A 27,865-nucleotide genomic window follows, 5' to 3' on the forward strand; every position below is an offset into this window, starting at 1 on the left:
TGGTCTTTATAGGCTGGTGCTTTGAGGGTAAACTTCTTACTCCTAACAATCAGAATTAGTACGGTACAAATGTTTGTAAAGTATGGAATTAAAAGAAAGTGCTACAAAAATAGGCGTGATAAATAACTACTTTACATTAATTATATTTGTTAATCTTCTCAGTATTAATTAATGAGAACCTGTAATCTCAATGGATATTTTGACCAAGATCATTTAACCCAACTGCTCCTACATGTCAACTCAGGAAGGTGGGAGGAGAAGCTGGTTTGCTCAATAATTTACATCTGAAACACTTACCTTAGAGAAGTAACCAACAAGATGACAGCCCTTTTCATCATTTTTAGTTAATACGTAGAAAAGAAATGGCTCAACGTCATAGTAAAGTGTCTTATGGTCCAGGAAAAGCTTGGCTAATAGGCAGAGGTTTTGACAGTATATCTTACTGATATTTCCATCAACCTATAAATGGGAGTGCAGAGTTACACACATTCTCTTATCCATTACAAAGCAACTTATTCAAAACCTGCTTCAACATATTCAACTAAATTACCTAATTGATATCTATACCTAGGTACCATGAGAATGTGGTTACTTAACAACCTCAAATAAAAGCTGCTAACATTGGATGGAATCACCATATAATTATCTTCCTGTTCCAAAAGGAATTACTGATATTTGTTCTCCAATATATTGCCCTCCAAATCTTTATGCTTAAAGCCAGTATTTATGTCCAATATTTAATTACATAGCTTTCTTTGAAAGGACAATTGTGCGCTCACAGCATCATTAAACTGCAACTCCATTTTAATGGAATATAAAATAATGTTATCAATGAAAGTTACAAACATTTGAAAACTATTTTAGTTTTATAATTGGTGCAGCATATCAATTTGCAGTCCATCCACTAGGGCACATTTATGCTACACATTGTATTAGCTGAACTTTATTGGGTAAACCTGGAGTAATAAAGGCTGAAGTGATTCTACAACAATGTGTAGTTGGGAATAATGCAGTGTTCTCTCTGGGGTCTGTTTGGCTTCAAGTTAAGCTGATATTCTCAGGTTTAAAATGAAGCATAACTATTTCAAATAACATTCTCCTCAATGACTGGTGCAAATTCACCACGAAGTGACCCTCAACTCATAAAAGAACTTCAAGAACCACACATTCCAAAAATGCCACATGCAAATTTCTTGAATGTATTTCAATCTTAGTTGAATTATTAATTTATAAGAATTTGCACAAAATTTACTCTGTATGAGTAGAGACAACAGCTTCCACAAAGGTAAAGTGAATGGCTCAAGAAATTAGTTGTATTTACAAATATTTATTAAATTAGTTATTAACCAAAATACACTTCAAAAAGAATACCATTTTCCAGCAGCAACCTGAGACAAGTACACTGCTAAAATAATTTTTTTTTCAAAGGCTCAGGTGATAATATGGAATTATTTTTCATTTACTACATTAATAATATCTGAATTTTTAACATTTTACCTCAAATATTGACAGATCATTTTTCCGGTATATTTCATTAGCAGGTGGATGGAACCAGCCACATTTTTTTGCATGCCTCTGCAAAATGTTCCGACTCTTCATGTACTTCAGACAAAACTCACATAGGTAAAGCTTTGGTAGCCTACAAAAGATGTTTGGAATTAATGTTAATGCCTAACTTGTTAATTAACATCTCTGAAGATCTATCCTGGGCCCAACACATTGATGCAATTACCAAGAAGACACAACAGCAGCGATACTTTGTTAGGAATTTGAGTAAACTTGGTAACCAAAGACTCACGTAAATTTCTACAGATGTATTGTAGAGAGCATTCTAACTTGTTGCATTGCCATCTAGTGCAGAGGGACCTATGCACAGGATCGGAAAAAGCTGCAGAATATTGCCAATGCAACCAGCTCCATCATAGGCACTAACCTCCTCAGTATCCAGGACATCTTCAAAAGGCAATGCCTCAAAAAAAGTTGCATCCATCAATAAGGATCCCCATCACCTACGACATGCCCTCTTCTCATTGCTACCATCAAGGAGGTAGTACAGGAACCTGGAGCCACACACTCAATGTCTTACAAACAGCTTACAAATATCTGTATACAAAATATACAGATTTTGTATATATATTGTAATATATATGTAATCTGTAGTTTTTTATGCTGCCAAAACAACATATTTCATGACATACTCTACTGTTATTAAACCTGATTCTGCTAAACAGTGAAAACTCATTGGTTAGTAATTAATTTTGTGTGAGTGAACATTCTGTACAAGCATTGTCAACCACAAGATGAACAATAACCCTTGTACAAGTTACAACATGCTCATGATTCTGAGATGCCTTAAGCCATCTACAATGTTACCAGGTGATCTTCCAATTTTCTACATGAACAAATTGGGTGAGTTGGTAAGATAATATACAGTACTGCACCTGATGAATGTTAGCATAGTAATTATAAAGGGGATGAATACTTTTTACACCTCACAAGCAATACACACAAAATGCTGGTGAAATGCAGCAGGCCAGGCAGCATCTATAGGGAGGAGCGCTGTCGACGTTTCGGGCCGAGACCCTTCGTCAGGACTAACTGCAAGGAAAGATGGTAAGAGATTTGAAAGTAGGAGGGGGAGGGGAAAATGCAAAATGATAGAAGACAGGAGGGGGTGGGGTGAAGCTGAGAGCCAGAAAGGTGATTGGCAAAAGGGATACAGAGCTAGAGAAGGGAAAGGATCATCGGACAGGAGGCCTAGGGAGAAAGAAAGGGAGAGGGGAGCACCAGAAGGAGAAGGAGAACAGGCAGAGTGATGAGCAGAGAGAGAAAGAAAGAAAAAAGGGGGGGGGGGTAAAACAAAAAAAAACTGAATAAATCAGGGATGGGGTAAGAAGGGGAGGAAGGTCATTAAAGGAAGTTAGAGAAGTCAATGTTCATGCCATCAGGTTGGAGGCTACCCAGCCGGTATATGGCGGACAGAGTGAAGATGTTCAGTGAAACGGTCTCCCAGTCTGCGTTAGGTCTTACCAATATATAAAAGGCCACACCGGGAGCACCGGACACAGTATACCACACCAGCAGACTCACAGGTGAAATGCCGCCTCACCTGGAAGGACTGTCTGGGGCCCTGAATGGTCTGCCAGAGAAAGCATGATCTCCCAGTGCCCACGCATTTTAATTCCACGTCCCATTCCCATTCTGATATGTTTATCCATGGCTTCCTCTACTTTCAAGGTGAAGCCACACTCAGATTGGAGGAACACCTTATATACCGGCTGGGTAGCCTCCAACCTGATGGCATGAAGATTGACTTCTCTAACTTCCGTTAATGCCCCTCCTCCCCTTCTTACCCCATCCCTGATATATTGTTTTTTTTGTTTTCCCCCCCCACCCCCTTTTTTCTTTCTCTCTCTGCCCATCACTCTGGCTGTTCTCCATCTCCCTCTGGTGCTCCCCTCCCCCTTTCTTTCTCCCTAGGCCTCCTGTCCCATGATCCTTTCCCTTCTCTAGCTCTGTATCCCTTTTGCCAATCACCTTTCTGGCTCTCAGCTTCACCCCACCCCCTCCTGTCTTCTCCTATCATTTCGCATTTTCCCCTCCCCCTCCTACTTTCAAATATTTTACCATCTTTCCTTTCAGTTAGTCCTGATGAAGGGTCTCGGCCTGAAACATCAACAGTGGTTCTCCCTATAGATGGTACCTGGCCTGCTGTGTTCCACCAGCACTTTGTGTGTTGCTTGAATTTCCAGCATCTGCAGATTTCCTCATGCTTCACCTCACAATTTTGGTTTTTAATTTTTAGTACACTATTGACAGGTTTTGGAATTTTTCTTTGGATTTGACATGATGCACAATGTTTTGTAGACTAACTTAAAAATCCTACTTCAATACATTTTAAATTTAGTAAATGAGACAGCAAAATGTGAAAAATAGTTATGGGGGCCGAATACTTTTTCAAGGCACTATACATGATCAAATGTCTTTTAAGCATTGTAACGGTACCCACCTCTATCATTTCTTCCGGCATATATTTCTTGGCCCATATATTCAAAGGTTTACTGACCAAGTTACTAGGAAAGTGGATGAAGGCAAGGCAGTGGATGTTATCTTAATGGACTTTAGTAAGGCATTTGACAAGGTCCCACACGGGAGGTGAGTCAAGAAGGTTCATAGCTTTGTGAGAGAAGACAGAGAATGGTAGTAGAGGGTTGCCTCTCTGACTGGAGGCCTGTGACTAGTAATGTGCCACAGGGATTGGTGCTGGGTTCTTTGTTGATTGTCATCTACAACAATGATCTGGATGGTAATGTGGTTAACTGGATCAGCAAATTCGCAGATGACACAAAGATTACAGCTTTAGTGGACAAAGAGGAAAGCTTCATGGCATGCACATGGATCTCCATCAACTGGTAAAATGGGCAGAAAAATGGCAAATGGAACTTAGATGTGAGGTATTGCACTTTGGTAGGATCAACCAGAATAGGTCTTACACAGTGAACAGTAGGGGACCGAGGAGTGTGGTAGAACAAAGGGATCTGGGAATGCAGATTTGGTCACCTACCTATAGGAAGGGTGTAAACAAGGTTGAAAGAGTACTGAGAAAATTTACAAGGATGTTGCCAGATCTGGAGGACCTGAGTTATAAGGAAAGATTGAATAGGTTAGGAAAGAATACACAATATAGTTTGTATATTCTTTACAATATAGAAGATTGAAAAAAGATTTGATAGAGGTATACAAAATTATGAGGGGTAAATGCAAGCAGGTTTTTTTCCACTGAGTTTGGGTGAGGTCATGGCTTAAAGGTGAAAGGGGAACATCTTCACTCAAGAGGGTCGTGAGGGTGTGAAATGAGCTGCCAGCACAAGTGGTCCACATGAGCTCGATTTCAACATTAAGAGGTACTTGGATAGTAGGGATATGGAGGGCTATGGCCCAGGTGCAGGTCATTGTGCAGTTTAAATAGTTTCAACATTGACTATATGGGTCGAAGGGTTTTTACTGTGCTGTATTTCTCCATGGCTCTAAATTTATTTCACACTGTTGTCCTTTTTCTCTCTCGTCACCCCCACCACCCCAAATAGAAACAAACTGAAACTTGTACGGTGCTCTACCAATGCAACTAAAAACCAAATTCTCAGGATCTAGTTTCTGTATTTTCAGAAAGGAATTGCCTCCTGCTGTACGTTTCCCCCACAGATTAGCTTCACATTGCACCAACTGTGGAGTAAGTTCACTGTCTGTAGAAATCTTTGGCAAGAGAAAGCTCCTTGTCTATGCTGAAGACAGTAACACTATCAGCTGATATAGTTGGTGTTTTTAAATTACTGTAGGCTTTGCTACTCTGCTTGTTGGCAAAACAAAAGGAATCCAATGGTCAATTTTTTAGGAAAACCGGATCATGATTTACTATAAACACAAGACATTCTGCAGGTGCTGGAAAATCCAGAGCCCACACACACAACATGCTAGAGCAACTCAGCAGGTCATTTTGCTGTGATTGATTGGTCAGAGTAATACAGGTAGGATACCGTTCCTGAGAATTGTTTGTATGTTGGAGAAGAACAGAAATAGCTGTAACAGAAGAGCGAGCAGTGACAAGAAGAACAGCTGCAGGTCAGCCTCACTGGCTCAGCGACAGAGTGAACAAGCGAGTCTGCTTAGTGCTTGAAGGTCTGCCTTGACTATTGAAATTGGGAGAAGAGGAGGCACACTTGCAGAAGATGCTTATAGCCATACAGCAGCCGGCAAATCCATCGTTGTCCATTCCACCAGTCTCCCAAAGCTTTGTCTGTTACATGGGATGTCCATAAATTGGGTGTTTGTAACCTGATGAGGACCTGTACCTGTAAGTTAGGAACCTGCATTCCCTCCTTCTTGGTCAGGTAATTGAAACAATTTCAATGCATCAAAAGAATTTTGAGATGGGCTTATGGAGTCCTAGCACCATGTGCTTATGGCTCCTACATGTTGTATTTGGGATAATGGAGCATTTAATTTTCATTATATTCAGTTTGTTGGCAAAACCACTAGCCAATCATTCAATGTTTATTAGCATACTTCTCATTCTGGACAGAATAGGGAGTGGTTAAAATAGTTTAGAACCATAGAACATTACAGCACAGAAACAGGCCTTTTGGCCCTTTTTAGCTGTGCTGAACCATTTTTTTGCCTAGTCCCACTGACCATATCTCTCTAAACCCCTCTCATCCATATACCAAGTTTTTCTTAAACATCAAAAGTGAGCCCGCATTCACCACTTCATCTGGCAGCTCATTCCACACACTCCCACCACTCTCTGCGTGAAGAAACCCCCCCCCCCACTCCCAATGTTCCTTTTAAACTTTCCCCCCTTCACCCTTAACCCATGACCTCTGGTTTTATTCTCCCCTAGCACCAGTGGAAAAAGCCTGCTTGCATTCACTCGATCTATACCCATCATAATTTTAAACACCTCTATCAAATCACCCCTCATTCTCCTACGCTCCAGGGAATAAAGTCCTAACCTATTCAACCTTTCTCTGTAACTCAGTTTCTCAAGTCCCGGCAACATCCTTGTAAACCTTCTCTGCACTCTTTCAACCTTATTAATATCCTTCCTGTAATTAGGTGATCAAAACTGCACACAATAATCCAAATTCGGTCTCACCAATGTCTTATACAACCTCACCATTACATTTCAACTCTTATACTCAATACTTTGATTTATAAAGGCCAATGTACCAAAAGCTCTCTTTACGACCCTATCTACTTGTGACGCCATTTTTAGGGAATTATGTATCTGTACTCCCAGATCCCTCAGTTCTACTGCACTCCTCAGTGTCCTACCATTTACCTTGTATGTTCTACCTTGGTTTGACCTTCCGAAGTGCAATACCTCACACTTGTCTGTATTAAATTCCATCTGCCATTTGTCAGCCCATTCCTCCAACTGGTCCAAATCCCTCTGCAAGCTTTGAAAACCTTCCTCACTATCCACTATACCTCCAATCTTTGAATCATCAGCAAATTTGCTGATCCAATTTGCCACACTATCATCCAGATCATTGATATAGATGACAAATAACAAAATACCCAGCACTGATCCCTGTGGCACACTACTTGTCACAGGCCTCCACTAAGAGTAGCAATCCTCCACTACCACTCTCTGGCTTCTTCCATTGAGCCAAAGTCTAATCCAATTTACTACCTCTCCATGTATACCGAGCGACTGAATCTTCCTAACTAACCTCCCATGCGGGACCTTGTCAGAGGCCTTACTGAAGTCCATGTATACAACATCCACTTTCCTGGTAACTTCCTCGAAAATCTCTAATAGATTGGTTAAACATGACCTATCATGCAGAAAGCCATGTTGTCTTTTTCTAACAAGTCCCTATCTATCCAAATACTTGTAGATCCTATCTCTTCGTATTCCTTCCAATAATTTACTTACTACCGATGTCAAACTTACCGGCCTATAATTTCCTATAGTTTCTTCTATATAGAATTCAAAGTATGCCTATTCTCAGGTAACTGAAGGTGCAGTTCCATTTGATGGAGAACCATATAAAGCCATCTTTCATTAATATGAACTTTTGAAGCTTGTTTTGACTGCTAATCAAAATATTCAACATTTTGCAAAATATTGAAGTGAAAAACTGTAGGGTCAGTTACACACAATTTGTTATGAATAGTGAAATTTCAACTGTGGGGATAAATTCTGGAAGTGGTTCAGTTTATTGGCTCTTGATTAAAAAAGAGATATATTGAAGTTTTATTGTTACATCAAAAAGCAAATAGAATTTATATCCAGTTTTGACTATTTCATATTTGACCTTACTTGTGCCCAACACAGACTTACAAAACCTATTTCAGCATGTTTGTTAAGTGCTGAACATATTGTAAGCCAATCACTCTTCAGCAAACTATTATTATATGTGACAATACAAGTCTGGTATTATTTAAAAAAATACAATGAATGTAATACAATAAAAAGATATTTGCCTTCCACAGCTGAATGCAATTTCTTAATAAAGTTGAATTAATAGGCTAACTTCTTCCACATGCATGTGAACCTCCCTTAGAACAAAGAAAGTGTGGAATATTACCTTGCATACTCTTGTGGATATGGTGAAGAATACCAGGTATGGATTTCATACTTCCCAAATTCAATTATAGATGGGTACCGACCATGGGGGTCTACAGTAGTAACAGCTCCTGTTTTCTGTCAAATAATCAGCAAGGTTAAGCAAAAGCATCCAGAAAGTTAACTTACACTCCTAGTCCTGTCCTTATTACTATAGTAGTTAATTATTACATTTTTGATGAAGTCAGCTTTATTCAACAAATGCAGATAGAGCTACAGTACTCACTGAAAGTGCTCATTTTTCTAGGTAGTGTCAGAATGATCATTAATTTTGCCGAAGATATGAACATTTATTCATGTTGGATGGGACCAAGTAGCATTTCTGAAGTATTCAGAAGGACTGGAGGAATGGGTTAATCCCAACGAATAGCACAATGATCTAGATAAATAGGGTTATGCACTTGGGTAGGACCAATGATTATACATTACACCAAAAGGAGCAAAAATTAATTTAGTAAACAAAAGGGATTTTTGAGTTTAGCTCACCTTTCCCTTCAGTTTCATAACCAATTCCAAAAAGCTATACCAATAAGACTAATCAATCCAAAATAAAATTAATACAGTCCTTATAAAGGGATGATGACTTTTTCATATTGTTTTCTTTTGCTTTTGATCATATGATCATAAGAAAGAATCATGTTCCTGGTATCACAACTATATGGGGCAAACAGCCTTTAGGAGATTATTATTTTTAGACGTATCAGTGAATTTTTTTAGGATGGTATCAGCTTTTGAAAATAGACTAATCTCCAATCTGATATTGGCTCTGATAACATTGCATTAGTTGATACGGACCACCAGAATAAATACTAGGCAGCCATTCAGCAAAATTATACTTACTTGCTTACACTTTTCTAAAACAAAAAGATGGAACTTTTTCAATTGATATGTGACAATGAGTTGAGAATAACATAATTTTTTAAAATATTAGCCAATTCACTAAAACATCCACAACTTGCAGCAAATTGCACTACACCGAGCTCAGCTTCGAATAAATTTGACAGAACATTCCAGCTGGACCCACAAACTCCAATTTTACTTTCTTCAAATTTTTTTTTTGTTTGCAAATAACATTAGCAGGATTAGCAAATGACCAGTGGGCTCACTCATATACCTTCTGCATAAAAGCAGAAAACGCAGTTAACTTTTTTGCAAACATTGTAAGTCTAAACTATCTAGGCAGTTCAAATGTAAATCCCCCAGTGCAGATCATTTCACCTGCTTTCCTCTTCAGAACAACTTAAATGTTACAATTATGATAACAAATTCTAACTTGATCAGAAATCTATTCTTTTGAGGGCAATCAGAACTAGTGAAAAGGTAAGAGGGCCTGAAGCTATTTGCTCACAGCTGAAAATAATTTCTTCACCTTAAGCATCATTCATTCTTAAACTTAATGATTATGTTGATCTCTTTGGCTGGACTCTCCCCATGGAAATGCTGGTAGCTCCGTGTAATATTTTCCCATATATGAGCCACCAAATTTGGGACTTTGGCATAAACATAGAAAACATACAGCACAATACAGACCCTTCGGTCCACAAAGCTGTGCCAAACATGTCCCTACCTTAGAACTACCTAGGCTTTACCCATAGCCTTCTATCCAGGTGTCTCTTAAAAGACCTTATTGTTTCTACCTCCTCCATCGCTCCCAGCAGCCCATTCCACGCACTCACCACTCTCTGCGCAAAAAACTTACCCCTGACATCTCTGTACTTATTTCCAAGCACCTTAAACCTATGCCCTCTTGAGTTGGCCATTTCAGCCCTGGGGAAAAGCCTCTGACTATCCACATGATCAATGCCTCTCATTATCTTCTTCAAAAAAAACAAAGCATCAGGAGTAGACAGCATACAAGTAGAAATTCTAAAACGTTGTCACAATTCAGTATCTCTCTATGGGCTCTCAGATATGTCATTACCTTAAGTATCTTCAGAAAAGAGACAATCAACTATAATAACAAGAGGACATTCCCTGTTAACTAGCACTGGGAAAACTATCACCAGCTGCCTTGTCCCATTGCTCTAATAGCTGCTCCACAATGTGCGTTCATCTGATGGATGGCACAGTGAATGTGACCTTTACTGTGACACAACTGCACAAGAGATACAGGGAGCAACACCAATTGTGACACCTGTCCTTTTTCACCTTATTAAAGCCTTTGGTTCTGTCAACTAGGAAGGATCTTGGAGCACTTTTCTTGAATTTGGCTCCCCACAGGTATTTGTCACAATGTTATATTTGCTATATGATGGCAATAAAATCCATGACCCTATCCAATGGATCTAAATTAAAGCCAATTTCATTAAAGGTGGTTACAAACAAGACCATGTTAATAAACTGACATGTTTCCACCTTGCTCATGCAATTCCGCACTGTATTTTCCTCAAACTTTCCACGACCAGTCACCTGAACTTCAGCAGCAAAACTTCAGTACCCAGAGAATCTTCATTAGAGATGAGCTATAATTTATTGTTTTGCATATGGGAGGATGGAGTTTACACTCAACATCCCCGAAACATCGGTGATCCACAACATCACCCACTGTGCAAGACCAGCCTCTACTATTAAAGGTTCTTAGCCAACTGGTCAGAAGCTATGTATACTGCATCATATTACTTACAGAGCCTTTCTAACATTTTCAAGGCAGAAGTTAGGAATGTAATGGAGTACTCTTCACTGAGCTGAATGAATACATCCCCTTATCAACATAGAACATAACATAAATCTAAGGCACATTACAGGCCCTTCAGCCCACAATGTTGTGTTGACCATGTAACCTACTCTAAAAACTGCCTACAGCATAGCCCTCTATTTTTCTAAGTTCCATGTACCTAGAGTCTTTTATAAGACCCTACTGTATCCACCTCTACCACCATCACTAGCAGCGCACTCCACACACCTACCGCTTTCTCTGTGAAAAACTTACCTCTGATATCCCCCTTGTACCTACTTCTAAGCACCTTAAAACTGCCTCCTCGTGTTAGCCATTTCAGCACTGGGAAAAAGCCTCTGGCTATCCACACGATCAATGCCTCTCATCATCTTACACATCAAGGGGAAACACTTCACTTGCTTGTCACTCCATCCATCAGTTCGACCACTTAATTCCTCCATCAGTGGCAGTAGTGTGTACTATCCACAAAGTGCAATGCAGGCTGACCACTCCAATAACAAGTATCCAGCCTGCAATGTCTACTTTCAAGACAGGTTTGGTATACGACCACCAGAAGGAATGCAGCTTTTAAAAGCACTTCCAGATGGCCAGTAAACAATTGCCTTGTGTACACATTAATAATAATAACTTTATTTATAGAGCACTTTTCATACAATGTAGTTCAAAGTGCTTTAAAATTAGATAAAAGTAGAAACATGAGAATAAAGTACAAAATAATAAAAATAAACATGAAAATTAAAGACCAAAAGATGCTAGTTAAGTGCAAGGTTAAATAAATAGCTTTTGAACTGGCACTTACGTGCCAACTAAGTCTACATTCCTTATAGGTATTGTATTCCACAGTTCAGGAGTATGGTTTAAAAAAGATGACCTGCCAATTATCCTGAATTGAACATTGTGAAAAACTAGTAAGTTCAACTGTCCACTGAAACCTCCAAATATCATGAGACAGAAATTACAATCAAAATCTAAATACATTAATTTTAACCAGGAAATGGGTATTGAAATAAAGCATTTTTGTCATTATAACCCACAGAAATCATGAGGCAAATATATAAACACACATGCAGAATTATCAAATCATAAGCACACAAAATCATCCCTCTCCATCCCCATAACCAAAGGTGTAACATGCGTCCCTATGCATCCTCTCTCACCTCTATCCAAGGACCAAAACAGCCCTTCCAGGTGAGGCAAAGATTCACATGGTGATTCTCCAACATTATCCATTGAATTTAGTGCTCTTGATGTGGGCTTCTCCATTACCACAGATTTTCAACACTCAGGAAGCTCAAAATGTGCACTGCCAGTCATTTGAAGACACTGGAGCAGCAACACAAAGGTGTGGGACTTACAGTTCAGTCAAGACCAGAAGCAACACAAGCAATATGACTGTCACCACATTCTGAAAATCACTCATGCAGCAGGCAAGCTTTTGGTAGACCAAGAAAGAATCCAGCAGAAAGAGTTTTGTGTGGGTGACTGAGGAGTAAGTGTAGAATTCCTTTTGCGTATAATGGTGGTGATACAGTATTCCAGGAAGCGTGCTTTTCCTCAACACCAAGAGTGTGCAATTCCCATGTAAGTACAATGTTTGGAATTTATGAAGATCCAGCATCAATTGTAATCAACTGAAAACCATGCATAGAAAGCAAGTGTCCCATATACTAATGAAAAATTCTCTTTAAACTTTTTAATGGATTTATCCAATGCATCTGTTTAAATACTAGTTCTGTCAACAATGAATAGGCGAAGTAAGTGGTAGTTGTATAATGTTTGAAGAGGAAAATAACCATTTCATTTCACTCCAATTTGCATAATTCATGAGGATCCCATCTGTAGCACAGATGATGCCAACTCAGTAAGTCTGTGTGTCTTCTAATATAGCCTTGTGATTTTCCATTTTATAGCATAAACAGAAATGGAAAATTTACTGAACAACATTTGAAGTGGTTGAAGTCAGAGTAAGTGCTTGGCAAGAAAGGGGAAACTACAAATCAGAAACAAGAGAAAATTTGCAGATGCTGGAAATCTGAGTAACAGACACAAATTGTTGGAGGAACTCAGCAGGCCAGGCAGCATCTAGAAAAAAGAGTAGTCAACGTTTTGGGCTGAAACCCTTCAAGCAGAACTGGAGAAAAAAGCTCAGTAGAAGATTTAAAAGATACAGGGGAGGGGAGAGAGAATCAAAAGGTGATTGGTGAAACCAGAAAGGGAAGAGGCTGAAGTAAAGAGCTGAGAAGTAAATTGGTAAAGGAGATAGAAGGCCATGGAAGAAAGAAAAGGGGGGGGGGGGAAGGAGCACCAGAGGGAGGCAATGGGTGGGCAAAGAGATAAGGTGAGAGAGGGAAAAGGGGATGGTGGGGGGGGGGGGAAGGCATTGCCAGAAGTTCAAGAAATCAATGTTCATGCTATCAGGTTGGAGGCTACCCAAACAGAGTACAAGGTGTTGCTCCTCCAACCCAAGTGTGGCTCCATCATGACAGTGGAGGAGGCCATGGAGAGACATATGGGAATGGGAAGTGTAATTAAAAAGGGTGGCCACTGGGAGATCCTGTTTTTTTCAAGTGGAGCATAGGTGCTCAGCAAACTACATTGGAGGCCACACTGGGAACACTGGATACAGTATATGACCCCAACAAACTCACAGGTGAAGTGTTGCCTCATCTGGATGGACTGTTTAGGCCCCTGAATGGTAGTCAGGGAGGAGGTGTAGGGCAGATGTACCACTTGTTCTGTCCTTATGAGAATAGTTTGAGTGAACTTGGCCTTTTCTCCTTGGAAGAACACAGGATGAGAGGTGATCTGATAGAGGTGTATAAGATGATGGTGTGATTCTGTGGTACACCTCTTTTGATCGGCATTTGCCTACAAAAACTTGCTGTACATTCCCAAACCAAAAGCAGTGAGAGACCAGGAAGGACATCGTCTGCTGAAATCCAGATCTGTGGCATCAAGGCTGGCAATCCAGGTCTGTACCAGAAAACCAGATATGACTTGCAGAGAGCTATTTCAAGGGAGAAGAGACAATTTTGAACAAGGTTGGAGGTGACATTGGATGCACAATAATTCTGGCAGGGTTTGCAAGACATTACTTCCTACAAAGTGAAGCCCAATAGCATGAATGGCAGCAATACTTCACTACCAGATGAATTCAATGCCTTCTACGCCCACTTTGAAAGGGAGAATATAACTGCAGCTGTGAAGATCCCTGCTGCACCTGGTGACCCTGAGATCTCTGTCGTGGAGGCTGATGTTAGGCTGTATTTAAAGAGGATGAACCCTCACAAGGCGGAAGGCCCCGGCGGTGTGCCTGGTAAGGCTCTGAAAACTAGTGCCAACCAATTGGCAGGAATATTCAAGGACATTTTCAACCTCTCATTGCTACAAAGAACGAAGAAATCTACAGCACATTACAGGCCCTTTAGCCCACAATGTTGTGCCAACCATGTAACCTACTCTAGAAACTGCCTAGAATTTCCCTAGTGCATAGCCCTCTATTTTTCTAAGTTCCATGTACCTATCTAAGAGGCTCTTAAAAGACCTTATTGTATCTGCTTCCACTGCCACCGCTGGCAGTGCATTCCATGTACCCACTACTCTCTGTGTGAAAAACCTACCCGACATCCCCTAGGTAATCATTTCCAAGCACCTTAAAACTATGCCCCCTCTTGTTAGCCATTTCAGCCCGGGGAAAAAGCCTCTGGCTATCCACACAATCAATGCCCCTCATCATCTTATACACCTCTATCAGATCACCTCTCATCCTGTGTTGTTCCAAGGAGAAAAGGCCAAGTTCACTCAAACTATTCTCATAAGGAACGTCCTCAAATCCAGGCAACATCCTTGTAAATCTCCTCTCCACTTTCTCAACAGTATCCATATCCTTCCTATAGTGAGGTGACCAGAACTAAACACAGTACTCCGAAGGGGGGGGGGGGGGGGGTTCTGACCAAGATCTTATATAACTGTAACATTACCTCATGGCTCATGAACTCAATCCCACAGTTGAAGAATACCAACACACCATACGCCTTCTTAACAACACTATCTTCCTGCGCAGTAGCTTTGAGAGCCCTATCGACATGGATCCCAAGATCTTTCAGACCCCCCACACTGTCAAGAGTCTTACCATATTCTGTATTCAAACGACCTACCAAAATGAACCACTTCACACTTATCTGGGTTGAAGTCCACTTGCCACTTCTCAACCCAGTCTGCATCCTATTGATGTCCCACTGAAACCTCTGACAACCCTCCAGACTATCCACAACACCTCCAACCTTTGTGTCATCAGCAAACTTACTAACCCACCTTCTACTTCTTCACCCAGGTCATTTATAAAAATCACAAAAAGGAGGGGTCCCAGAACAGATCCCTGTGAAACACCACTGGTCACCGACCTCCATGCTGAATATGAACCATCTACAACCACCCTTTGCCTTCTGTAGGCAAGCCAATTCTGGATCCACAAAGCAAGGTCTCCTTGGGTCCCATGCCTCCTTGCTTTCTGAAGGAGCCGTGCATAGGGATGCTTATCAAATGCTGCGGGCGGAAGTTCCCAATTGCTTCAAAAAGGTAACAATTATTCTAGTGCCCAAGAAGAATAATGTGAGCTGCCTTAATGACTATCGCCCAGTAGCACTCACATCAACAGTGATGAAATGCTTTCAGAGGCTAATCATGACTAGACTGAACTCCTGCCTCAGCAAGAACCTGACCCACTGCAATTTGCTTATCGCCACAATAGGTCAATGGCATATGCAATCTCAATGGCTCTTCACATGGCCTTACACCACCTGGACAATACCAACACCTATGTCAAAATGCTGTTCATCGACTACAGCTCAGCATTTTCGAGGGGTGATTGATAAGTTTGTAGCCTAAGATACAAAGAGTCAATTTTAGAAAACCTAGCACATTTATCTTTCAACATAGTCCCTTCCTACATTTACACACTTAGTCCAGCGGTCGTGAAGTTAATAACTCATCTCCTTCTACCTTAGGCCACAAACTTATCAATCACCCTGCTGTGGACAGTTTCTGGAGGTCCAAGATCTGTATGTTCCATGACCGCTGGACTAAGTGTGTAAATGTAGTAGGGGACGATGTTGAAAAATAAATGTGCTAGGTTTTCTAAAATTGACTCCTTCCACCTTAGGCCATGAACTTATCAATCACCCCTTGTAACACCAACATTCCCACAATCCTGATTGAGAAGTTACAGAACCTGGGCCTCTGTACCTCCCTCTGCAATTTGATCCTCGACTTCCGATCTGGAAGACCATAAGCTGTGTGGATTGGTGATAATATCTCCTCCTTGCTGACAATCTGCACCTCAGGGGTGTGTGCCATTGTTGTTAGAATCTCAGATGGAGACGAGAAGGCGTACTGGAGCAAGATATGCCAACTACTGGAGTGGTGTCACAGCAACAAACTTGCACTCAACATCAGTAAGACCAAAGAGCTGATTGTGGACTTCATGAAGGGTAAGACGAAGGAACATGTACTAATCCTCATAGAAGGAATAGAAGCTATATAGGACCCTGGTCAGACCTCACTTGGAATACGGTGCTCAGTTCTGGTCACATCACTACAGGAAGGATGTGGAAGCCATAGAAAGGGTGCAGAGGAGATCTGTAATTTGCCTAGATTGGGGAACATGTCTTATGAAAACAGGGAGAGTGAACTCAGCCTTTTCTCCTTGGAGCGACAGAGGACAGGTGACCTGATAGAGTTGTATAAGATGATGAGAGGCATTGATTGTGTGGATAGTCAAAGGTTTTTTCCAAGGGCTGAAGTGGTTTCCAAAAGAGGGCATAGGTTTAAGGTGCTGGGGGTAGATACAGAGGAGATGTCAGGGGTAAGTTTTTTACTCAGAGAGTGGTGAGTGCGTGGAATGGGCTACCAGCAATGGTGGTGGAGGCGGATACGATAGGGTCTTTTAAGAGACTTCCGGCTAAGTACACGGAGCTTAGAAAAATAGAGGGCTATGGGTAAGCCTTGTAATTTCTAAGGTAGGGACATGTTCAGCACAACTTTGTGGGCCAAAGGGCCTGTATTGTGCTGTATGTTTTCTATGTTTCTAGAAGTGGGGAGAGTGAGCAGTTTCAATTTCCTGGGTGTGAAGACCTCTGAGGACATAACCTGGTCCCAACATATCGATGCAGTTATAAAGAAGGTAAGACAGCAACTGTACTTCATTAGGAGTTTGAAGAGATTTGTTATGTCAACATAAATACTTAAGAACTTCTATAGATGTACCATGGAGATCAGTCCAACAGGCTGCAGCACTGTCTGGTATGCACAGGGGTGGGGGGGTGGGTGGGTGTGTGCGCTCTTACACAGGACCGAAAGAAGCTGCACTGGGTCGTAAATACAGTTGGCTCCATCTTGGGTACTAGCCTAGCACCAGGTCATCTTCAAGGAGCAGGTCTCAGAAAGGAAGCGTCCATTATTAAGGACCCCAGCACCCAGGGCATGCCCTTTTCTCATTGTTACAATCAGGAGGAGGTACAGAAGCCTGATGGCACACACTCAGTGATTAAGGAACAGCTTCTTTCCCTCTGCCATCCAATACCAAAATGGATATTGAATCCATGAACACTACTTCACTTATTTAATATGCATTTCTGCTTTTGCACGATTTTTAATCTCCAATATACCTATACCGTAATTGATTGATTGATTTATTCTTCTATATTATGTATTGCCTTGAACTACTGCTACTAATTAAACAAATTTCATGACACATGCTGGTGATAATAAACCTGATTCTGACTCTGATACTGAGGGCAGCATTGATGGTGAAGGAAGGGAAACCCCTTTCTTTGACAAAGGAAGACATTACCTTCATTCTAGAATGAAAAGCCTCATCCTGAGAGCAGATGCAGCGGAGGCAGAGAAATTGAAAGAAGGGGATGCTGTGTTGTTGAGTAACAGAGTGGGAAGAGATATAGTCCAGGTAGCTGTGAGAGACCATGGGTTTATAATAGACATCAGTGGATAACGTGTCTCATGAAACAGAGACAAGAGAAATCGAGAAAGGGGAGGGAGGGGTTAGAAATGGACCAGGTAAATTTGAGGGCAGGGTGGAAGTTAGAGGCAATGCTGATGAAATGAACAAGTTCCGCATGGGTGCAGAAAGCAGCACCAATACAGTCATCCACATACATGGAACATAGAATATAGAAACTGACAGCATTTTACAGGCCTTTTGGCTCACAATGTTGCGCCGACCATGTAACCTACACTACAGACTGCCTAGAAATTCCCTAGCTCCTAGCCCTCTGATTTATTAAGCTCCATGTACCTATCTAAGAGGCTCTTAAAAGAGTCTATTGTATCCACTTTCACCACCGCCGCTGGCAATGCATTCCACACATACACCACTCTTTGTGTGGAAAAACCTACCCCTGACATCACCTTGGTACCTATTTCCAAGCACCTTAAAACTATGCCCCCTCTTGTTAGCCATTTCAGCCCGGGGAAAAGCCTCTGGCTATCCACACGATCAATGCCCCTCATCATCTTGTACACCTCTATCGGGTGTCGCATAGGAAAAGTGCAGGACAGTCACCAGTGTAGGCTTGGAACATAGACTGTTCCATGTAGCCGACAAACAGGGAGGCATAACTGGGACCCATGTGAGTGCCCACAGCTACACCTTTTGTTTGAAGGAAGTGGGAGGAGCCAAAGGAGAAATTATTAAGAGTGAGGACAAATTCCATTAGGTAGAGGAGAGTGGTAGTGGGGGGTTATTGGTTAGGTCGGGTGTCCAGTAAAAAACAGAGAGCCCTGAGGCCTTCCTGGTGGGGGATGGAGGTGTAGAGGGACTGGACATCCATAGTAAAAATAAGATGATGGGGGCCAGACCAACCACAGCAGCACAGCTGAGAAATTCAAATTTAAGTCCATAAGACAATAAAATATTGGAGCAGAATTAAGCCATTTGACCCATTGAGTCTTCTCCACCATTTCATCATGGCTGGTCAATTTCTCTCTCAGTCCCACTATCCTGCCATCTCCCTGAATTCCTTCATGCCCTGACTAATCAAGAACGCATCAATCTCTGCCTTAAGTATACCCTACTTGGCCTCCACAGCCGTCTGTGGCAATGAATTCCACAGATTCACCACTCTCTGGTTAAAGAAATACTTCGTCATCTTCATTTAAATGGATTACCCTCTATCTTAAGGCTGTGTCCTCTGGTCCTAAACCCCCGATCCATAGGAAACATCCTCTCCACATCCACTCTATCGAGACTTTTGAACATTCAATAGGTTTCAATGTGATTCCCTTCTCATTCTTCTGAATTTCAGTGAATACAGGCCCAGAGCCATCACTCTTCATATGATAAACCTTTCAATCCCAGAATCATTTTCGTGAACTCTCTCCAATGTCAACATATTCTTTCTTAGATAAAGAACCCAAAACATAGAACATGAAAATCTATAGCACATTACAGGCCCTTCAGCCCACAATGTTGTGCCGAGCATGTAACTTACTCTAAAAACTGCCTAAAAATTTTATACCACATTGCCTTCTATTTTTCTAAGTTCCATGTACCTATCTAAGAGTCCCTTAAAAGACCCTATTGAATCCACCTCTACCGCTGTTGCCTACAGTGCATTCCATGCACCCACCACTCTCTGTGTGAAAAACTTACCCCTGACATCCTCACTGTGCCTACTTCCAAGCACCTTAAAACTGCCCCCTCATGTTAGCCATTTCAGCCCTGGGAAAAAGCTTCTGGCTATCCACACGATCAATGCCTCTCATCATCTTATACAGCAAGGGGAAACACTTCACTTGCTTGTCACTCCATCCATCATTTCCACCACTTAATTCCTCCATCAGTAGTGTGTACCATCCCCAAAGTACAATGCAGGCTGACCACTCCAATAACAAGTATCCAAACTGTAATGTCTACTTTCAAGAAGGGTTTGGTATATGTCCAGCAGAAGGAATGCAGCTCACTCTGAGCTTCTCAAAGGCACTTCCAGATGGGCAATAGGCACTCCAGGCAACATCCTTGTAAATCTCCTCTGCACTATCTCTATAGTATCCACATCCTTCCTGTAGTGAGGTGACCAGAACTGAACACAGTATTCCAAGTGGGCTCTGACCAAGGTCTTATAAAGATGTAACATTACCTCATGGCTCTTGAACTCAATCCCACAGTCAATTAATGCTAACACACCATATGCCTTCTTAACAACACTGTCAACCTGCGCAGCAGTTTTGAGTGTCCTATGGACATGGACCCCAAGATCTCTCTGAACTTCCACACTGCCAAGAGTTTTACTATTAATATTATATTTTGTCTTCAAAATTTGACCTACCAAAATTAACTACACACTTATCTAAAGTCCATTTGCCACTTCTCAGCCCAGTTCTATATCCTAACGATGTCCCACTGTAACCTCTGACAACCCTCTAGACCAGGGGTGGGCAAATTTTTTGACTTGTGGGCCACAAAGGGTTCTAAAATTTGACAGGGGGGCCGGACCAGGAGCAGATGGACGGAGTGTTTTGGTAATACACCTCATAAGAGAAAATAAAATATCATGGGATATGTAGAAAACATGTGCTTTAATTTCAATTGAAAATGAACAAATGCATTACAACAAAATATCTGTCTTTGATGTCCCATGGTATTTAGCTATTTATTGAAATGACTTTTTAAACACTGAAAATTAAATGAATAAAATACAGCTTTTTAAATAGTAACAGTTATTATTTTAAAGCACTGAAAATTCTGTTATCCTTCAAGATATTATCATCATCACTCTCCTCCTGTCTGTCTTCATTTCAAAAACGGTAGGAGATGCAGGTCTACTTGTCCTGCTCCTTCTTATTCAATTGTCCCCTGTGCCAAAACTCAACAACGACCCGCACAATGACAGAACAGTGAGAGCGCGCCAGCATGCGGAGCGCGATATTTGATCTGGAGCGCATTTTTTATTTTGAGAACGTACGTGCACCTGCGCACTACTCACGTCCATCACTTAACAGAAATGACATGTAACATGTAAGGCTTATTGAAAAAAATATTTTCAAATGCATTTTTTACATAACACAACGAAGAAACTTATTTTTAATTTCAGTGGGAACAGCGTTGTTGGTCTCCCTTTTTAGCCAGCGCATCAAAGTCTGGATTTAGTTTTGTTGTGGCGATTCTCAGGATGGATCTGAGGTGTTGGTCAGTTAACTTGGATCTGTGGCTGGCTTTGTTGATGTTCATGACGCTGAACGCCTGTTCACACAAATAGGTCGAGCCGAACAAAGAGTAAAGCGCAAATGTGGAGTAATACGCTGCACCTCAACAAAGGTCAATGTGTAGCGGTGTGCTACATGCAGCGCTAAAATTACGACACGGAGTAGGTAACTGCAGTCGAAGAAAAAAAACTTTATTCGAAATCCTCAGCCTCACTTTTAAGCCTCCCTCAACCTGTCCCCCTGCGCAGAGGCTCCAAAGCTCTATGCTCGCAAATCCCCGCAGGCTATCTTCCTTAGCCGGAACGCTGGCTAATTGTGAGCCGGTTCGGATGTGCCAGGAAATGGGTCGCCACTAATGTATATAGAGTGCGTCATCTATTGGGAAAACGCCAGAATTGCGGGGAAAAAACGTTAACAAGGTTTATTAATATAATTTCATCAAGTTCTGCGGGCCGGATTAAAAAGCTTAACGGGCCGCATATGCGTAGTTTGCCCATGCCTGCTCTAGACTATCCACAACATCCCCAACCTTTGTGTCATCAGCAAACTTACTAACCCACCCTTGTACTCCTTCATCCAGGTCATTTATAAAAATAGGTAAGAGGAGGGGTCCCAGAACAGATCCCTGCAGAACATCACTAGTCACTGACCTGCATGCGGAATATGAACCACCTACAATCACACTGATCACAATACTCCAAGAGAGCCCTCACCAGTGCTTTATAAAGCCTTTAATATCACATCCTTACTTTTATATTCTAGTCCTCTCAAAATGAATGCTAATATTGCATTTGCCTTCCTCACCACCAACTCAATCTGCTAATTAACCTTTAGGGAATCCTGCACGAGGACTCCCAAGTCCCTTTGCACCTCAGATTTTTGAATTTTCTCTCCTTTTAGAAAATAGTCTACTTTTTTATTTCTTTTACCAAAGTGCATGACCATACACTTCCTGAAGCTGTATTCCATCTGCCACTTTTTGGCCTATTCTTCTAAACTGTCTAAGTCTTTCTGTAGCCTCTCGTTTCCTTAACACTACCTGCACCTCCACCTATCTTCGTATCATCCAAAAACATGGTCACAAAGCCATCTCTTCTGTCATCCAAATCATTGACAGACAAAATAAAGAAGAAGTGGTCCTAACATAGACCCCCAACCCCGTGGAACACCACTAGTCACCAGCAGCTAATCAGAAAAGGTTTTCTTTATTCCCACTTTTTGCCTCCTAGCAATCAGCCAATGCTCTATCCGTGCTAGTACAGTTTCTTTCCTGTAACACCATTGGCTCTTAACTTGTTAAGCAGCTTCATGTGTGGCACTTTGTCAGAGAGAAAAGTAGAGCTGACAGTTTCAAATGATGATGAGAGAATCAATAACAAAGCAGCAGTGCCATATGGTTAAATCTGAAAGATTTCCACTATGAGGGATTGCCCGCAGTGTTTGGTTAAATCTAAAAGATTTCAGCATGGGCTGCATCAGTGAGAGACTGCCTGTAGCATTTGGTTAAATCTGAAGGATTTCAGCACGAGATGTGTCAATGAGGGACTGCTTGTAGCATTTGGTTAAATTTGGAAGATTTCAGCCTGAATTTTGTCTGTGAGGGATTGCCTGCTACGTTTGGTTAAATCTGTAATATTTCAGAATAAGATGTGTCAGTGAGGGATTGCCTGCAGCATTTGGTTAAATCTGAAAGATTTCAGCATGGACTGTCAGCGACAGATTGCCTGCAGTGTTCCGTTAAATTTGAAAGATTTCAGTGCAGGCCATGTCAGTGAGGGACTGCCTGCAGCATCTGGTTAAATTTGAAAGATTTCACTCTGAACTGTGTCAGTGAGGGACTGCCTGTAGCGTTTGGTTGAATTTGAAAGACTTCAGCATGGGCTGTGTCATTGATGGATTGCCTGCCTAACAAAGGCACTGAAAAGATGACCATTTAGGTTTTATTTTTTCCCTTTTCACTTAGGATCACAAATAAGGCATTAAATGAGCAGAATTTTTTTTAAAAGAATGTATAAAATGCATGTATTAACAATAAAACAGAAAAGATAGATCAGTGCAGAAGTGAAGGCAAATCATTGACATGGACAGACTGAGAAACATGCCAGAGCCTTGAGTAATTCCAAAAGTAATGAGAACAACACCTTTCAGAAGGAACCAGATAGTTGAACACAACTCCGAAGAAAGTTCACATAATGGTTAGAATTAAAAGTACATAGTATAAATCCCTGCCAAAGGCCTTGAAATATCCACAACAATATCAGATGATTCATCAAAACACAAAATATCCAAAGCTATTTCCTTAGGTAGTTCTTTATCTCTCCTTGCTCAGTTCCAACTTCAATAACAAAACCTTCAATAGTCCTGCCAACCCAAAATATGGCAAATGTTTGTTAGATCAGGCTTTTGAGGCAATCTACGGCACCTTAAGGTAAACAGCAGACTCTATAATTACAACCCAACTCTGGTTTGCAAATGCTCAACTGATACACATCACCTCTCAGAATATTATTAAATTCAAATCTGATGTACGTATGTACTGTATATTCCTTCCTAAAAATAGTACAAACTTGTTTCCTCTCTCTCCACTTGTAGTATTGTATGCTTTTGCTGCCATTCACTACAACACTGTGGAAGTGTGGTTATCATATTCAATAAACTTTGAGTATTTTCTGACTTAAGAGACGAAAGTGACGTATGGATTTCTGAAAAAAGGAACCTATTCATAACCAGGGAATGACCTATCAAAAGAAAGCAATAGGCAAACCAGACATTTTTTCCCGATATAAGTCATTCCAAATAAAGCCACACCATCAACCACCTATTTAAACTAATCCAACATTAATACTATAGTTGTTCTCTGCATGTTCTCATCTATTCCCTAGCTCTATCACTCACTTTGGACAATTTACAATGGCCAGTTAACCTACCAACCCTCAAGTCTGTGAGGTGTGGGAAAAATCAAAACACCCAGAGGAAAACATACACTTCAAACTGACAGTTCCCAAATATCTGGCACTGTGAAGGCACATTTCCACTAGTTGTGCTATCCTACTGATGTATTTTTGTCTGCATTTTCAATTATTGGAATTGCTGTTGGTTTATTATTGTCACATTAACCAAGATAGAGGGAAAAGCTTGTCTGTACAAATCAAATTGTTACACACTACATTGAAAGAGGGTTTTAGATCATTGTGAGGACAACAGTCCACTATTAGTCTAGGGAACTGTTCAACAGTCTGATAACAGCAAGATAGAAGTTGTCCTTATGCCTGATTGGACATGCTTTCAGACTTTTGTTTCTCCTCTCCAACAGCAGAGAGGAAAAGAGAGAAGCGAGAATGTTCAGGGTGAGTGGTGTCTTCATTGAGGCAGTGAGAAGCACAGACAAAGTCCATGGAGGGGAGTCTGGTTTCTGTGATGTGTTGAACTCTGTCTATAACTCTCTGCAGTTTCTTTTGGCCATGTGCAGTGTAGATGCCGTACCAAGGTACTATGCATCCATATAGGATGCATCGATACAAATTGTTAAGGGTTGATGGAGACATGCCAAATTTCTTCAGCCTCCTGAGGAATAGAGGCCTGGGTGAACTTTCATGACCATAGTGTGTATGTGGGTGGACCAGGATAGGCTACTGGTGAGATTGTGCTTAGGAAATTGAAGTTCTCAAACCTCTTGACCTCAGCATTGTTGATGTAGACAGAAGCATGTGCTTGCTCCTACCTTCCTAAAGTCAATAAGTGGCTCTTCTGTTTTGCTGACATTAATGTAGATTATACCCATTTTTCATGTGGACTTTTGTTCAAATCGAATCTTTGTGTCACAGTAGTACTCCTATCTTAGCTTTTCAAACATTCCTGTACCCTCTTATCAGATTCTGCAGACTTGGTCTAGAGTGGAGAAATAATAGAGATCACAGCAATTTTCAACTGTTTACTTTACATTGTGCCCAACAATTCAGCACTAAAAATAAACCGAAGCAACATATACAAAACGCTGGTGGAACGCAGCAGGCCAGGCAGCATCTATAGGAAGAAGCACTGTCGACGTTTGGGGCCGAGACCCTTCGTCAGGACTAACTGAAAGATAGTAAGACACATTTTAATTCCACGTCCCATTTCTATTCTGATATGTCGCCAGAGAAAGCAGGATCTCCCAGTGGCCACATATTTTAATTCCACGTCCCATTCCCATTCTGATATATCTATCCATGGCCTCCTCTACTGTCAAGATGAAGCCACACTCAGGTTGGAGGAACAACACATTATATTCCACCTGGGTAGTCTCCAACCTGATGGCATGAACATTGACTTCTCTAACTCCTGTTAATGCCCCTCCTCCCCTTCTTACTCCATCCCTGATTTATTTAGTTTCCCCCCCCTTTTTTTTCCCTCTCTCTGCCCATCATTCTGCCTGTTCTCCATCTCCCTCTGGTGCTCCCCTCCCCCTTTCTTTCTCCCTAGGCCTCCCGTCCCATGATCCTTTCCCTTCTCTAGCTCTGTATCGCTTTTGCCAATCACCTTTCCAACTCTTAGCTTCACCCCACCCTCTCCGGTCTTCTCCTATCATTTCACATTTCCCCCTTTCCCTCCTACTTTCAAATTTTGTACTATCTTTCCTTTCAGTTAATCCTGACGAAAAGTCTCGGTCCAAAACATCGACAGTGCTTCTTCCTATAGATGCCGCCTGGCCTGCTGCATCCCACCAGCATTTTGTGTGTGTTGCTTGAATTTCCAGCATCTGCAGGTTTCCTCGTGTTTGCTAAAAATAAACTGGTTATTTTTGTCATTGTGGATCTTGCTGAGACCAAGTATCTGCCACAATTGTCTGCATGACAATGATGTACTACTAAATACCATTTGAGATACACTAATGTAAACCTTTCAAACAGTATGAACATTGTATAAACATTCACTTTTTTGAATTTGTTGACTTGTGCATGGGAAATGTAAGCATGCTCCATTTTGTGTTTTGGTATTTATTACAATATTAGCCACTGATTTAAACTTCCTTTAGCAAACAATATTCCTCATTCCTCAGTATTCAGAATAAAAGTCCACTTACTTTCAGTTTTAAAGCACATGCACTTGTATAAACTCTTCTACCATAGTTCACAGGAGCACCCAAGTGTCACTTCAAATGATCTGTACCTTCCTCTCCTACTCACCCAATGTGATTTTGTGGTTAAATTATCTAACTGTTTAATCCAGTGGCCAGGACTAACAACAGAGTTCAATCCCACTACAGCAGCAGTAAAATTTAAAATTAGCTAATAACTTGCAAATTAAAACAAAAGCTATACATTATGGCAATCACAAAACAACTAGATTGTTATAAAAACCCAGATGATTTACTATTGTCCTTCAGCTGTGGATATCTACCATTCTTAAGTGGTTTGTGTGTGTAACTCCAGGTGTGAATATCTACCATCCTTAACTGGGCTGGTCTCCAGGACCACGAATATGGTTACTTGTAACTGCCTTCCAAAATGGTCTTGTGAGCCAATCAGCTCTGGATACTGAGGGATGGGTTGTCAAACTCAGATCCCTTTCCCCACCCCTGAAAAAAAAATCTAAAGGTTTTCAAACCATTCTTTGACTCCAATAAGTCATTCAAGTGAGGTGGTGGTTCCAGCAATGATCAGCTTTATGGTTCTAAGGTTTGTACAGGAAATGAAGGGTAACAAAATTGGCTAAACAGACAGCTGTTTTGTTTCCTAACTGGAGATATTATTTAGGCTAACAGACTTTTTTTTCTTTGCAATCTGTGGATTATTTGTGAAACACAACAGAACTGCTGGGATTTTCATCCAGGTCAGGGTTACGTTTCATTACCAGTACAAATGAGAAACTCCACCTTACATAAAAATGGCCAATTATTATTGAATTGTTAAACTGAATCTCATTAAAAGTTAAAATACTGATAAATTACTTGTAGATTTTAAAATTAATTTTGTTGATGTTCTAAGTACATATAAATAAAATGTCCAGTGTTTAATAGATGACACTGTCCTTTCACTGAAAGAACCATGCTTTTAATCCAACTTAAACACAAGGAATGAAATTCTCTCCTCTGTAGCTTGCTGGCTAGAAGGTTCTTCGGCGAAATTCATTTATAGAAATATCCACATGGAACCATTGTATTCAGACATATATAGAATAAAATTGGTTTTAAATTTGACAATCAGTGTCAGAGTTATGGATGTAGGAAGTAGGGACAAGACATTGATAAGGCACAGGGAACTGTTACAGAATTGTATCTGAGGAACACTGCTGAAGCACAACAAAAGATCTCAACTTGCTATACTGGAACTATGAGTATTTGCTTTTGACAATTGTATGTGCAGAAACATTCCATTCCCAGCACTGACAACTTTCACCTCAGTGTCCAAAGAGTAGTATATACATATAAAACCACGAAAAGCAACATTAATTTAAATCTGCTTGACCACTACAAGATGTCCCAGACTCCACATTAAATCCCACTGCAAATTACAGAACCACAAAGCAATTCGGGTAACACACTAATCCTTACCTCAAGCACTGATTCCCTGCAGCTCAGCCTCACTAATCTCTTGTCTCACCTGGCATCTGTGGGAAGGGCTAAGGCCGAAAACAAAGGGGAAATTAAATCAGTGCTCATTTTGAGTTGGGATTCCACAAACAGAAGTTTAAAAATTAGAAGGGTTTATTGACCTGAAGAACAGGTCGAGTAGGAGTGAATGTGGTTTGAATGATTTCCAGAGAGCACCAATGGAAAGGATGGACTCATTCTTTCAGCATTTACTGATTGCTTTACTTTTATCCTAAATGCCTTCTTACAGGTAATGAAAATGGAT

General features: G+C 40.9%; 1 protein-coding gene across 4 annotated transcripts in view; it reads right to left on the minus strand.

The window, feature by feature from the left end:
* kat6b (K(lysine) acetyltransferase 6B) overlaps positions 1 to 27,865 on the minus strand; it is a 240,255-nt gene that overhangs the window by 82,084 nt on the left and 130,306 nt on the right. For all 4 annotated transcript variants that reach the window (XM_059946834.1, XM_059946835.1, XM_059946837.1 and 1 more), the window contains 3 exons: positions 8,094 to 8,209; positions 1,498 to 1,639; positions 298 to 459 (listed from right to left, as the gene is read on the minus strand). In XM_059946834.1, the coding sequence (XP_059802817.1) occupies positions 298 to 459; positions 1,498 to 1,639; positions 8,094 to 8,209 (420 nt within the window). The remainder of the gene's footprint in view (positions 1 to 297; positions 460 to 1,497; positions 1,640 to 8,093; positions 8,210 to 27,865) is intronic.

The sequence above is a fragment of the Hypanus sabinus genome, chromosome 21 (assembly GCF_030144855.1).
Source record: "Hypanus sabinus isolate sHypSab1 chromosome 21, sHypSab1.hap1, whole genome shotgun sequence".
In the NCBI taxonomy this organism is placed as follows: Eukaryota; Metazoa; Chordata; class Chondrichthyes; order Myliobatiformes; family Dasyatidae; genus Hypanus; species Hypanus sabinus.